General features: G+C 49.7%; 1 protein-coding gene across 2 annotated transcripts in view; it reads right to left on the bottom strand.

The window, feature by feature from the left end:
- Positions 1–14,260, bottom strand: part of mpnd (MPN domain containing) — a 73,971-nt gene that overhangs the window by 32,851 nt on the left and 26,860 nt on the right. For both annotated transcript variants that reach the window (XM_072482737.1, XM_072482738.1), the window contains exons 5-8: positions 8,225–8,309; positions 6,447–6,543; positions 5,270–5,342; positions 2,377–2,453 (exon numbers count right to left, since the gene is read on the bottom strand). In XM_072482737.1, the coding sequence (XP_072338838.1) occupies positions 2,377–2,453; positions 5,270–5,342; positions 6,447–6,543; positions 8,225–8,309 (332 nt within the window). The remainder of the gene's footprint in view (positions 1–2,376; positions 2,454–5,269; positions 5,343–6,446; positions 6,544–8,224; positions 8,310–14,260) is intronic.

Raw genomic sequence — 14,260 nt, forward strand, 5'->3', positions numbered from 1 at the left:
ACCCCAGCTGGTGTGGAGGATTGGTCATTGAGTATATTCAAGACAGAGACTGATTGATTTCTAGATATTAAAAGGGATCGTGCGGGAAAATCCCTCGAGGTAGAAGATCAGCAATTTGAATATCAGAGCAAGCTCGAGGGACTGAATGGCTACTCCTGCTGCTATTTCCTTTTTTACTGTTGGCCTGTGTGGAAATGTTTAGGAGAACAAGGGCAGAAAGGTCAGAATGAGAGTGGGGCCGAGAATTAAAATGACTGGCAGCCAGAAGCGCAGGGTCACGCTGACAAACTAACGGACATGTTCTGCAAAGCAGAAGTCGCCTGATGGTGGAGGAGACTGCACAGTGAGCAGCGAATTAGGTTGCACTAAACTGACAGAAGTATCAGTAAATCACTGTTTCAAATGGCTGAAATGTTTGGAACCCTGGGCATCTCCTGCGCTTTCATGGGAAGATGCTGTGGGAAGGACAGGGGTTGTTGGGGGTAATTGGGGAGTGGACCAGGGTGTCACAGAGTGAACGTCCTCTTCAGAATGCTGAATGGGGAGCGAAAGATGGGTCTAGTGATGTAACCACTCAGGAGATGGTAGAAATGGTGGAGGATGATGCACTGAACACGGAGGTTGATGGGCTGTAAGGTGAGGATGAGGGGAACCCGATCGCAGTTGTGGGACTGATAGGATAAGAACAAAAGAGTGATAGGGAAATGGAACCTACATAACCAAAGGCTCTGGTGGAGGGGCATCATCAGTGGAGTACGAAAGATATATCAGAGACACGCCGTAGGAGGTGGCATTGTTCAAACACATACAGCAGAGACAGAGAATCTGGAAGAATGGAGGGGGTGTGGGTGGAATCATAGAATCCCTACAGAAGGGAGCCTTTTGGCCCATTGAGTCTGCATTGCTCCTATGAAAGAGCACCCTACACTCTATGTCAGCCCTATTCCTGGAACCTCACCTAACCTGCACATCTTTGGACTGCGGGAGGAAACCGGAGCACCCGGAGGAAACCCACCCAGACACGGGAGAAACTCACCACAGTCACCCAAGGCCAGAATTGAACCTGTGTCCTTGGGGCTGTGAGGCAGCAGTGCTAACCGCTGTGCCACCGTGACACCTCCCGTGGGAGCCCGTGTGTTTATTGTAAATGTTGGTTGAAAGCCTATCCCCCAAAAATGGAGACAGAGAAGTCGGGAAAGAAAGGAAAGAGTTGGAGGTAGACCATGTGAAAGTGAGACCATGTGAAAGTGAGACCATGTGAAAGTGAGACCATGTGAAAGTGAGACCATGTGAAAGTGAGACCATGTGAAAGTGAGACCATGTGAAAGTGAGACCATGTGAAAGTGAGACCATGTGAAAGTGAGACCATGTGAAAGTGAGACCATGTGAAAGTGAGACCATGTGAAAGTGAGACCATGTGAAAGTGAGACCATGTGAAAGTGAGACCATGTGAAAGTGAGTAAATGTGAAAGTGAGTAAATGTGGAAACTGGAAACAAACTTGAAGAAATCTTCCAGTTTGGGTCAAGAGCAGGAATTGACACTGAGAAAATCACCAAAGTATTGGGAAAAGACAGAGGTGACATCTAGAACTTAAACAAAGAATGCTCCATATATCCCATGAAAAGGCCGGTGTTGCTGGGACTCAAAAAGTTTCCCACAGAAGCAGCTTTTTATTTGGATGAAGTGAGTGCAATCAAAGGACAAGCTGTTCAATCTTGCTTTCAACTTTGGAAATATCTTTCCCTCAAGGGAACTGGGATTAGTCACCCAAAATGGAACAAAATCCCGCCAACCGGCGCGGCCCGATTCCCACCCCCGCCCAATCTCCGGTACCGGAGACTTCGGCAACCGGTGGGGGCGGGATTCACGGCGGCCAACGGCCATTCTCCGACCCGCTGGGGGGTCGGAGAATGACGCCCATGGTTTTCATCAAAAAAATACTATCCTCAGTGGAACAGATGCACTTTCAGCTCGTAGAAAGGGACAGGACTGGGCTTAACTGTGATGCATTTTGTAGTCAGGTAGTTTACCAATACTAACCCACGCAATATGAACATGGCTTGGGTGATCTAACGGAGGATGCATCACACCTATTCAGCTATACCTCAGTCAAGAGTACAAGATCATAATAAAAACGAAATACCGCAGATGTTGAAAATCTGAAACAAAAACAGAAAATGTTGGGGAATACTCAACAAGGCAGGCAGCATCTGAGGTGAGAAACAGAGTTAACCTTTCAGGTTGATGACCTTTTATCAGTTCCGTCTTTGACCCGAGATGTTAAATCGGTTTCCCTCCGAAGGTGCTGCTCAAGAAGCTAAGCTCTTCAGGACTGATAGGGGAAGAAACCTGGGAAAAGAATGGTAAGCTTTACCTCTTCTTCGACCGCAGAGGCAGAGTCCTTGTCGGAAAGTCGTATTCGACATGGAAAAGCTCGGAGAATTGTCAGCACTGTCAAAATACACACACAACGGTCAGTGGGGAACTGTACTGTAAAGCAGGGTAGAACAAGATATTACAGATTAGAGCATCAATTCTAGTAGAATTGGGCCCTCTGACCTACACCTCCACAGACTTTGGACAATAGAAAGAAAATTCAGAATGTGTGAGAGAGCAAGAGAATCAACGGAAAAAAGACAGATGGAAAAAGCGAGAGAAAAGCATAGCATTTAAAAAAAATATTTTCAAATAAAAACACGTGGGCCGAAATTCTCCCCAAACGGGGCGATGTCTGCCGACTGGCGCCCAAAACGGCGCCAATCAGGTGGGCATTGCGCCGCCCCAAAGGTGCGGAATGCTCCGCATCTTTGGGGGCCGAGCCTCAACATTGAGGGGCTAGGCCGGCGCCGGAGGGATTTCCGCCCCGCCAGCTGGTGGAAACGGCGTTTGTTGCCCCGCCAGCTGGCACGGAAATGACATCTCGGGGCGGCGCATGCGCGGGAGCGTCAGCGGCCGCTGACAGTTTCCTGAGCATGCGCAGTGGGGAGAGTCTCTTCCGCCTCCGCCATGGTGGAGGCCGTTGCGGAGGCGGAAGGGAAAGAGTGCCCCCACGGCACAGGCCCGCCCGCGGATCGGTGGGCCCCGATCGCGGGCCAGGCCACCGTGGGGGCACCCCCCGGGGTCAATTCGCCCCGCGCCCCCCCCCCAGGACCCCGGAGCCCGCCCACGCCGCCTTGTCCCGCCAGTAAATAGCTACTCTAATTTACGTCGGCGGGACAGGCAATTTCTCGGCGGGGCTCCGGCCCATCCGGGCTGGAGAATCGAGCGGGGGGGCCCGCCAACCGGCGCGGCCCGATTCCCGCCCCCGCCCAATCTCCGGTACCGGAGACTTTGGCAACCGGCGGGGGCGGGATTCACGGCGGCCAACGGCCATTCTCCGACCCGCTGGGGGGTCGGAGAATGACGCCCATGGTTTTGACTGAACTGTGGATTTGATCTCTCACTCTGTGTCATTCTTGACTATGATTAATGATTCATATTAGGCTTTTCCTCACTAGTTTGCTCAATTCACCCATTAGGGAGATTGCTGCATATGTATGAAAGACAAGAATACCTGTTCTTAAGGAGGCATTATTGTTGCACCCTCAGGTTACACTATTCTGCAAGAAAGGTTAGGTCTACATGACTCACCTCCCATAGAAATATCGTACTTACAAAATACTTTGTTGGAGCAAACAATGCCACTGAATCTGCAAAGTTGTCCAGCCAGACTGGACTGTGCAGCACCAGCTTTTGGAAATTGCCAGGAGCTTAAATAAAGACATTAATAAAAGCTGATGTAGGACAGCACGGTGACGCAGTGGGTTAGCCCTGCTGTCTCACGGCACCAAGGTCCCAGGTTCGATCCCGGCTCTGGGTCACTGTCCATGTGGAGTTTGCACATTCTCCCTGTGCTTGTGTGGGTTTCGCCCCCACAACCCAAAGATGTGCAGGGTAGGTGAATTGGCCACGCTAAATTGCCCCTTAATTGGAAAAAATTAATTGGGCACTCTAAATTTTTAAAAAATAAATAAAAGCTGATGCAATAGATGTCATATACTTAGACTTTCAAAATTATTTTGATGGAATGTGAGCATCACTGGCAAGGGCATCACTTTTGTCCTTGAACGGAGTGGCTTTCTGGGCTATTTCAGCAGGTAGTTAAGAGTCAACCACATTGCTGTAGGGTTGGAGTCACTTGTGAGCCAGACCAGGTAAGGATGGCAGATTCCCTTCCCTAAAGGATATGAGCGAACCAGATGGGTTTTTACAGCAATCATTGAGACTTTCATCAGCATCGTTACGGATAGACCAGTTTTTAATTTCAATTTCACCTAGATGCCATGGTGGGATTTGAACTCGGCCGGGATCCGGGGGGGGGGGCCTGTGGTGTCACATTTGGTGGGTCGGGTCCACGCGTGGCTGGTGCCATTTTGTACGTCGCAACCGCCGCAGGTTGTTGCCGTGCGCATCCGCGGCCAGGGACCTGGCCATTCTCCGTCCGTTTATGGCGCAGGAGCCTGGAGTTTCAACCCGGCGCCACTGCTGGCCCCTCACCGGTCCTGGATTCGGTGAGGGTTCGGCGCCGATTTTGGAGTCAATTCTCCATTCCAGCTGGCACTTAACCGCAGAAACGGAGAATCGAGCCCCATAAATACAAGGCAGTGACTAATAAATCCAATCGGGAAATAAAGAGATTTTTTTTTTTTAATAAACATTTTTTTTTTAAATTTAGAATACCCAATTAATTTTTTCCAATTAGGGGACAATTTAGCGTGGCCAATCCACCTAACCTGCACATCTTTGGGTTATGGGGGCGAAACCCACGCAAACACGGGGAGAATGTGCAAACTCCACACGGACAGTGACCCAGAGCCGGGATCGAACCTGGGACCTCAGCGCCGTGAGGCTGCAGGGCTAACCCACTGCGCCACCGTGCTGCCCTTAAAACTTTGGAAGTGGTTGTGGCAAACAGTTTAGATGATTTCAAGAGGAAACTAGATGAGTACATGAGAGAAAAGGGAATAGAAAGATATGCTGTAAAGCTGAGGTAAAGCAGAAGGCTCATAAGAGTACATCAGCTCAGACTAGTTGTATCAAAATAGCTGTCGCTAAATAATTCTATGTAAAACATTCAAAAGAGAATTAAATGGATAGATTTTATAATTTTGTGAAACTGTTTCTTTAATTCTGTTGTTACACCCAAGTGTTCACTCTACGCAACATCAGATCTTAAAATGATCTATCAATCTATACGTACACATATGGAAGAATTACAAGATCCTTACACTGTGTGCTCGTGTCCCATCTCCCTCCGAGGTAGCCCACCACCTCACTGGTGGTCAGGTGGCAATGAAAATCCTAAAGGACAAAAAAAAAAAGCTTTCAGGAATAGGAATAATAAAGGACATGGCTCAGCATCTGAGTGCACCTGCTCAATTTAATTAGGGTCTGTGAGTAAATCCCATTCTTTGGGACTATTTGCAATTTCAGTTCTAAAATTATTGTGGAAAGCATCCAAAATTAATTTCTTCGTCGCAAACTTTTCTTTTCTCTCTTATCTTCTATTAGTGCTCTCCCAAATTTTCCCCTTTTTGGAAGCTTTCCACAATAATTTTAGAACTGAAATCTGTTCAAACTCCTCCACTAGCTCCTCCAGGCTCAGGAACCCCTCCTCAATGAAGAGATCCCCAAATCTCTCAATCCCTGCCTGCTGCCACCTCCAAAGCCCCCCCAGAGCGAACCGGTGATTGTCACAGATCGGTGACCACACCGACGCCCCCTCCAGTCTCATATGCTTCCTCCACTGTCCCCACACTCTCAGGGCTGCCACTATCACTGGGCTTGTGGAGTACTGGGCCGGCAACAATGGCAGAAGTGCCATTAACAGCGCCTCCAGACTCGTGCCCTTACAAGATGCCGCCTCTACCCGCTCCCACACCGACCCCTCCTCCAGTACCCACTTCATAACAATCAAAATATTAGCCGGCCAGTAGTAATTAATAAAGTTCGGAAGGGCCAAGCTTCCCTCCCCGCACCGCAGCTCAAGAAAGACCTCCTTCACCCTCGGGACTTTCGCAGCACCATATAAAACCCGAGATCGCCGCGTTCATTTTCCTAAAAAATGCCTTGGGGATAAAGATTGGGAGACACTGAAACACAAACAGCAATCTCGGGAGGACTGTCATTTTCACAGTCTGTACCCTCCCCGCCAATGAAAGCGGGAGCCCCCTTTCATTTCCTCAATCACCCTGCCCAAATTTAGTTTATGAAGCTGACCCCACTCCCTGCCACCTGAATCCCCAGATAAGAAGAGAACTGTTGATTGGTTATACTGGTATTAGTCGGGTCTTAGCCCCCTTAGTCAAGGAATGGTGGACAGCGCAGATGAAGGAGGGGGGCTGGGTAAAGAAAACACAAAACATCTATTCCAAGTATTTACATCCGTGTTACTTGAACACTCACCACTAGCAGCAGCACATTGCTTGAAATTGCGACGTTAAAGGGCTGGAATTTGTTCACTGACGTGAATGATGTCAGTTCGATAAGTGTATGAGGATCCCTGCGGCAGGAGGAAGGAAACAAGTCAGTACATCACTCCCAACATGCCTCTGCATTCACAATGGTGGCACCCAACTTCAGCAAAACTGTACATTTGGGGACTGTGCATTGTTGGGAGTACAGCATGTGGGATTTACCGTGCATCGGGCCTTTATCAAGAAAGATAAGTTGCATTTATTACATGTCTCTCATGGGTTCACGGCGAATCAGCAGATTTTACAAACTATTATACAATGGAAAATTGCCGCTGCTATAACGTAGGAAACGCAGCTGGCAATTTGGCACAGCAAAGAGATAATGATCAAGTAATCTATTTTATTGATATCGATTCAGGAAGAAACATTAGCTTAGACACCAGGAAGATCTCCCTTGTTCTTCTTCCAATATTATCATGGGATCTTTGACCTCTAGCTAAGAGAATAGAGAGGTCCTCAGTTTAAGGTCACATCCGAAAAAGAGCTGAGGCTGAACTGGATGTCCCGGCAAGGTAGCACAGTGGTTAACGCTGTTGCTTCTCAGCGCTAGGGACCAGGGTTCGATTCCTGTCTTGGGTCACTGTCTTTGCGGAGTCTGCACGTTCTCCCTGTGTCTCCATGGGTTTCCTCTGGGTGCTCCGGTTTCCTCCCATAAGTCCCAAGAGACATGCTTGTTAGGTGAATTGAACATTCTGAATTCTCCTCAGTGTATCCAAACAGGCACCGGAGTACGGAGACTTGGGGCTTTTCACAGTAACTTCATTGCAGTGTTAATGTAAGCCTACTTGTGACACTAATAAAAATTATTATGCCATGCCTTTTCTGCAGCACAAACATCTCTCATTACATGAAAATGAAATGAAAATCGCTTATTGTCACAAGTAGGCTTCAAATGAAGTTACTGTGAAAAGACCCTAGTCGCCACATTCCGGCGCCTGTTCGGGGAGGCTGGTACGGGAATTGAACCGTGCTGCTGGCCTGCCTTGGTCTGCTTTCAAAGCTAGCGATTTAGCCCTGTGCTAAACAGCCCCAACCATTGAGCACAAAACAGGATAAAGATTTATATGATTAATTCTAGGCATTGCCAATAGGTCAGAAGTGTTTATGTCCCTGAGCTGCATAAGAGTAGGAAGCTCACAGGCTCTCAAGCTGGAGTGCATTTATACATCTCGTGTGGGCAGTGGTGCGGATGCAACACACCTGGCTAATGAAAGGGAAAATGTACCAGAATTTCTGCTTCCATTTGTTGGAACGTACATTATGGACAGAGAGTGAACACAGAAAATTGGATAACCTTGGCTATGGCACTGTGCACAGATGCAAACTCCTTCCACCCCCACACCTTCTTTCGAGGCAGAATGTTCTGCAGTCGCAGCAGCTCCCAGTCTTAAACCTTTCTGGTTTCCCCACCTCCCCTTCCACACTTTAAAAAGTTTATTTAGCCAAACTACCTCTTTGAACTCTTCTGAAAAGTTCCATGCCCACTTTGTTTCTCCTCTGTACAGCACCTTGGGATGTTTTTTTAATGTTGAAGGCATTATACAGACTCAGGAATCTAATCATTTGGTTAAGGTACCAAGAGCCACAGTGGAATTGTATCCTAGAGACTCGAGCCTTCAGGGTGTAAATATCAATTGTGCCACTAATTATCTAATCATCGGCAAACTAGATAAGAGGTCAGATCACTAGGAGGTTAAATATACCTACCTTCCTGAGTCTCTGCTGCCGATCACAGAGTATTGAACAGGACCCAAGTCTTTGCTGACAGCTTTCTTTACTTTGTGTCCATTGTCTTAAGGGTGAGAGAACATAACTCAATTAAGATGAAAGCGCAAATGACATCACAATAATATATATCATGAGACTTCCGGTGGCGACTATGGAGACTTCCGGTGGCGACTATGAGGGAGTAGGTTGCACATTTGGTGGCTCCCGTTTTGGTCGGACTTTTGGACCTTTTCCCCTGACTTTTTTGCGCTTGGAGTGCGGAACTGGAAAGCAATAGTACTCAGGCACTGAACCCATACAGAGTTGTATGGACTTAAGAAGCCGGAGGGACCGTAAACAGCAGAAGAAGTGGTCAAACAAGGGCACGGTGGAGGCTGTGAGAGAGACCAATGGCCGGTGTCCAGAGCAAGGCGCCGACAGTCCAGCCTACAATGGAGCAGCTGCTACAGGCCATGCAGGAGGTCTTTTTAGCTCTGAAGTGCGATAATTTGGAGCCGCTCCAGAAGTTGATGGACCGATTGGAAAAAAGGCTGGATGATCAGGCTGAGACGCTACAGGAGCTGGAGAAGACGGTGGAGGAGCAAGCAGACTTTCAAACGGTGGCGGACGTGGAGATTCGGAGGCTGAGGGATCAGCACAAAATTCTCCTGGAAAGGCTGGAGGACATGGACAACAGATCTCGCCGGCAGAATGTAAGAATTGTTGGCCTCCCGGAGGGGGCTGTGGGGCTGGATGCCGCCGCGTATGTGGAGGGTATGTTTCAGAAGCTGCTGGGGAACGAGGTGTTCCCTCGCCCGCTGGTGGTGGACAGGGCACACAGAGTTCAGGTGAAGCAGCCGCGACAAGGGGGTCCTGCACGAGCGATGGTGGTCCGGTTCCACAGGTACCTGGACAAGGAGCGGGTTCTGCAATGGGCCAAGAGCACATGAAGCTGTACCTGGGACAATAGCACCCTGCGTGTTTACCAAGACCTGAGCACTGAGGTGGCTAGGAGGAGGGGAGGCTACAGGCAGGTGAAGGAGATTTTGTACAAGAACAAGGTGAAATTCGGGCTGCTTTTTCCAGCGCGACTGTGGTTTACGTATGAGAGCCAGCACCACTATTTAGAGGAACCCGAGGAGGCGATGGACTTTGTTAAGAAGCAAGGACTGGCTCTGAGCTGAGGGCTCTTGGACTCATGGTAGAACTTTTAAGTCTATTTTGTTTCTCTCTCGCTTTGAGAGATGCTTGGGTCCGTTCTTTTAGTTTTTTTCGACCTTTTTAAGGTTGATGTATTTTGGTTGCGCTGTGTTTTTCTTGTTCTTTTTAGTGGTTTCCCTAAATGTTTCCTTTTTGGGGTCTCTTGTTTGGTTGGAGGTTTGGTAGGGGAAAATAGAAAAAGAAAATAGTTAAAAAGGTGGGGTTATGAAAATGAAAAATGAAAATGAAAACCGCTTATTGTCACAAGTAGGCTTCAAATGAAGTTACTGTGAAAAGCCCCTAGTCGCCACATTCCGGCGCCTGTTCGGGGAGGCTGGTACGGGTTATGATGGGGGTTTCGGGGAAATTTTTTGCAATCTTTTTCTGTGTGTGGAGGGGAAGATCTGAGAGTGCCTGGTACTTCTTATCTCTATCTGTTTGATCTAAATTGCACTATTGTAGGGGGTGTCCTTGACTTGTATAGAGTCAGTATAACGGAGAGGGTTCATGGAGCAAATGGGGGGGGGGGGGGAGCTGATCCGTGGAGATTTAGCCGGCCGTCGGCGAGGGAGTTTTCGTATACTCCCATGTCCATAAGGTGTATTCCCGAATTGATTTCTTTGTCATGAGTAGGGACTTGCTGGCCGGGATGGTGGGGGGCAGAATATTCGGCAATTACCATATCGGACCATGCTCCGCATTGGGTAGACCTACGGATTTGTAAGGACAGCTTCCAGCGTCCACAATGGAGGTTGGAAGTTGGATTGCTTGCGGACGAGGCGGTGTGTGAGAGACTCAGGAAATGCATGCAGAATTACCTGCAGGTAAATGATACTGGAGAAGTCTCAGCAGCAGTGCCCTGGGAGGCACTGAAGGCAGTGGTGAGAGGGGAGCTGATCTCAATCCGGGCTCATAGGGACAGGACAGACAGGGCAGAAACGGACCGACTGGTTCAAGACATTTTACAGACGCCCAGGAGCTACGCGGAGTCCCCGAGGCCAGAGTTACTCAGGAAACGACAGAGGCTGCAGGCCGAGTTTGGGGTGCTGACTACAGGAAAGGTTGTAGAGCAGCTCAGAAAGGCAAAAGGCGCGACATATGAGCACGGAGAAAAGGCCAGCAGAATGCTCGCGCAACAACTAAGGAAGAGAGAAGCGGCTAGGGAGATAGGAAGGATAGCGGATGGGCAGGGAAATCTGGTGGGGGACCCAGCAGGGCTGAACAAGGTGTTTAGGGACTTTTATAGCAAGCTGTACACTTCAGAACTCCCCAGGGGACCAGAGGGGATGAGACGATTCCTGGGCGGACTGACCTTCCCAAGAATGGGTAGGGGGTTGGTAGACGGGCTGGGGTCCCTGGTTGGGATCGAAGAGGGACTGGGGGGCCTGAAGGTCATGCAGTCGGATAAAGCCCCAGGGCCGGATGGGTATCCGGTGGAGTTTTACAAAATGTTTGCTGAGATAGTGGGGCTGGTCAGGGTTTTCAACAAGGCAAGAGACAGAGGGGTCCTACACCCGACGATGTCGCAGGCCACCATTTCGCTTATTCTGAAACGGGATAAAGACCCGGAGGGCTGTGGGTCTTATAGGACGATCTCTTTGATCAACGCAGACGCTAAGTTACTGGCCAAGATTTGGCGACTAGAATTGAGGACTGTGTATCGGACGTAATTGCGGAGGACCAAACTGAGTTTGTAAAGGGTAGGCAACTGGCGGCCAATCTAAGAAGGCTGCTTAATGTGATCATGATGCCCCCGGAGAGCAGGGAGGCAGAGATAGTGATAGCTATGGATGCGGAAAAGGCTTTCGACCGGGTCGAGTGGGACTATCTGTGGGAGGTGCTGGGTAGGTTTGGGTTCGGGGAGGGGTTCATTGACTGGGTTAGGCTGTTAAACCAGACCCCAGAGGCTAGTGTAAGGACGAACAGGAAGACATCAGATTACTTCAGACTACACTGCGGGACAAGACAGGGTTGCCCTCTCTCCCCACTGCTGTTCGCGCTGGAGAGCTTCAAAAGACTGGAAAAGCTGGTCCGGGGGGGGGGGGGGGGGGGGGGGGGCGGGGAGTGGAACATAAAGTCTTGTTATACGCGGATGACCTGTTGTTATACGTAGCGGACCCAATGGCGGGGATGGCCGGCAGCATGGAAATCCTGAGGGAATTTGGCCGGTTTTCAGGATATAAATTGAACATGGCTAAGAGCGAGTTGTTTGTAATTCAGGCGAGGGGGCAGGAGAGTAGGCTGAAGGGGTTGCCGTTAGGCTGGTAGGAGAAAGCTTTAGATACTTGGGGATACAGGTGGCACGGGACTGGGGCAGGTTGCAGAAGCTCAACCTGTCCCGACTGGTGGAACAAGTGAGGGAGGAGGTTCGGAGTTGGGATGCGCTCTCGCTATCACTAGCGGGGAGGGTGCAGACTGTTAAGATGACGATTCTCCCGAGATTCTTGTTCATATTTCAGTGTCTCCCCATTTTTATCCCGAGGTCCTTCTTTAAGAGGCTGAATAAAATTATCCTGGGATTTGTCGGGGCGGGGAAGTCCCCGCGGGTGAGGAAGGTGATGCTCGAAAGGAGCATGGGGGGGGGGGGGGGGGGGGGGGGGGCGCGCTTGCGTTGCTGAACTTTAGCAACTACTACTGGCCGGCCAACATAGCGATGATAAGGAAATGGATGGTGGGCACGGGGTCGGTCTGAGAGCGGATGGAGGCTGCTTCGTGCAGGGGCACCAGTTTTACGGCCCTGGTTACGGCGCCTCTGCCGCTCCTGCCGTCGCGGTACACCACCAGCCCTCTATTGGTGGCGGCTTTGGAGGGCGGGGATTACGAGGGTGGGTGATCTGTTCCTGGAAGGGATCTTTCCGAGCAGGAGGACGTTGGAGGTGAAGTTCAGGCTGGCGGGAGGGAATGACTTTAGATACTTACTGGTGCAGGATTTTGTGCACAGACTGGTGCCGTCCTTCCCATGCCTCCCGCCAAAGCGGAGGCAGGACAGGGTAGTTTCTCGGGGAGAGGTAAGTGATGGTAGAGTCTCAGATATTTACAAAGAACTAATGGGAACAGAGGATACACAGACTGATGGCCTGAAGCTCAAGTGGGAAGAGGAGCTCGTGGGGGGAGATGGAGGACGGTATTTGGGCAGACGCTCTGGGCAGAGTAAACACGACCGCAACGTGTGCTAGGCTCAGTCTGATCCAGTTTAAGGTCATGCACCGGGCCCACATGACGGTGGCCAGGGTGAGTAAATTTTTCGGGCTGGAGGACAAGTGTGCCAGATGCGCCGGTGGGCCGGCTAATCACGTGCACATGTTCTGGTCGTGCCCTAAACTCGGGGGGGTACTGGCAGGGATTCGCGGACATCATGTACCAGAATTTGAAAACTGGGGTGGTAATGAGCCCTGAGGTGGCAATCTTTGGGGTGTCGGAGGACCCGGGAGTCCAGGAGGAGAAGGAGGCCAACGTCTGAGCCTTTGCTTCCCTGGTAGCCTGGCGACGAATACTGTTGGCATGGAGGGACTCAAAGCCCCCGAAGACCGAAGCATGGCTATCGGACAAGGCGAGCTTTCTCCGTCTAGAAAAGGTTTAAGTTCGCCTAGAGAGGTTCATTATCGGGGTTCGCCCGGAGGTGGCAGCCATTCATTGACTTCTTTGCTTCTTCGTGGAGAATTAATCGTCAGCAGGCGGCGCGGGGGGGGGTGGGGGCTAGGGTAGTGTACAGTAGGCAGGTCCTTGCGAGAATGGAGTCGTTGTCTGCACTATGTGTTATTTGCTTTTATACACCAAAAATACCTCAATAAAATTGTTTATTAAAAAAATATATATATATCATGATACTCTCCTTATCCCCGTTTGCACGGTGATACAGCAGCAACGTCGTTTGAGTGATTGAGAGCCACTTCACCAGCTAGTTTGCCACCTTCAACATACAGTGACTATTTCTGAAGGACGTTGGCTGGAGCAGGTCAGTAAAAGGGTCAAGCTGAAGGATAAAGGGCAGCCTGTGCCACACACTTGCCCCCAACTGTCACCAAGGCAACCAATAGTGCAAAAGGTGCACCTCAACGAGGTCTGATCAATGCTACCAGGCTAACACCCACTGCATCAGAAAACATTCGATGGGAGCAACATTCCCCTAAAACAAAGAGAGAATATTCTGCACACAACCAGCAGGCCATGCAGCATTGAGCAGGCCTGTGTTCAAATAGGATATTCACATCAGCTTGTATCACACGGTGAGTCCAAAACATAAAACCTTACAAAAACTGACCGGCAATTTTCATCATTTTCCTTCTAACTCTGTCCCTGTAATAGATATTATAAGTGTAGGCCAAGAATCCACCATTACATGTGCATGCCACAGTGTATTTTCAGTGACTGCGTCTAATCAGGACACTGCTCCAGATGCCACTGAGATCGCAATCCACTCAGATCCACTGCTCGTCTTCTGGGCTTACTCCCAGGGAATTGAAGTACCTGTGACACGGATCAGTGCGGCTGCCCCCACTAATGACAGGGAGACCCATTACGAATGCTATTGTCAAGCCCATCGCTCCCACACAAGCCTGTCCATTCATCAACTGTGGGACCTTCTGTGGTCTGCAGAGAGCAACGTGTGGTCATTGGCCAGCTTTGGAAAGTTAAGTTTTCTATTGGCATCACACTGAAGGGGTTCAAACAATAAACAAACAGAACCAATCCAGAAACGCAGGGATCAGGATAGGTTGGGAAGTTGAGCTGAGGAGCAGCAAATGCCACTTAATGTGGATAAATATGAAGTAATAAGAAAGGAAAGCAGGAAGAATTTAGCATAATGGCTTGTGGTTACACAATACACCACAGTAG

Source organism: Scyliorhinus torazame, chromosome 18 (genome assembly GCF_047496885.1).
Source record: "Scyliorhinus torazame isolate Kashiwa2021f chromosome 18, sScyTor2.1, whole genome shotgun sequence".
NCBI lineage: Eukaryota > Metazoa > Chordata > Chondrichthyes > Carcharhiniformes > Scyliorhinidae > Scyliorhinus > Scyliorhinus torazame.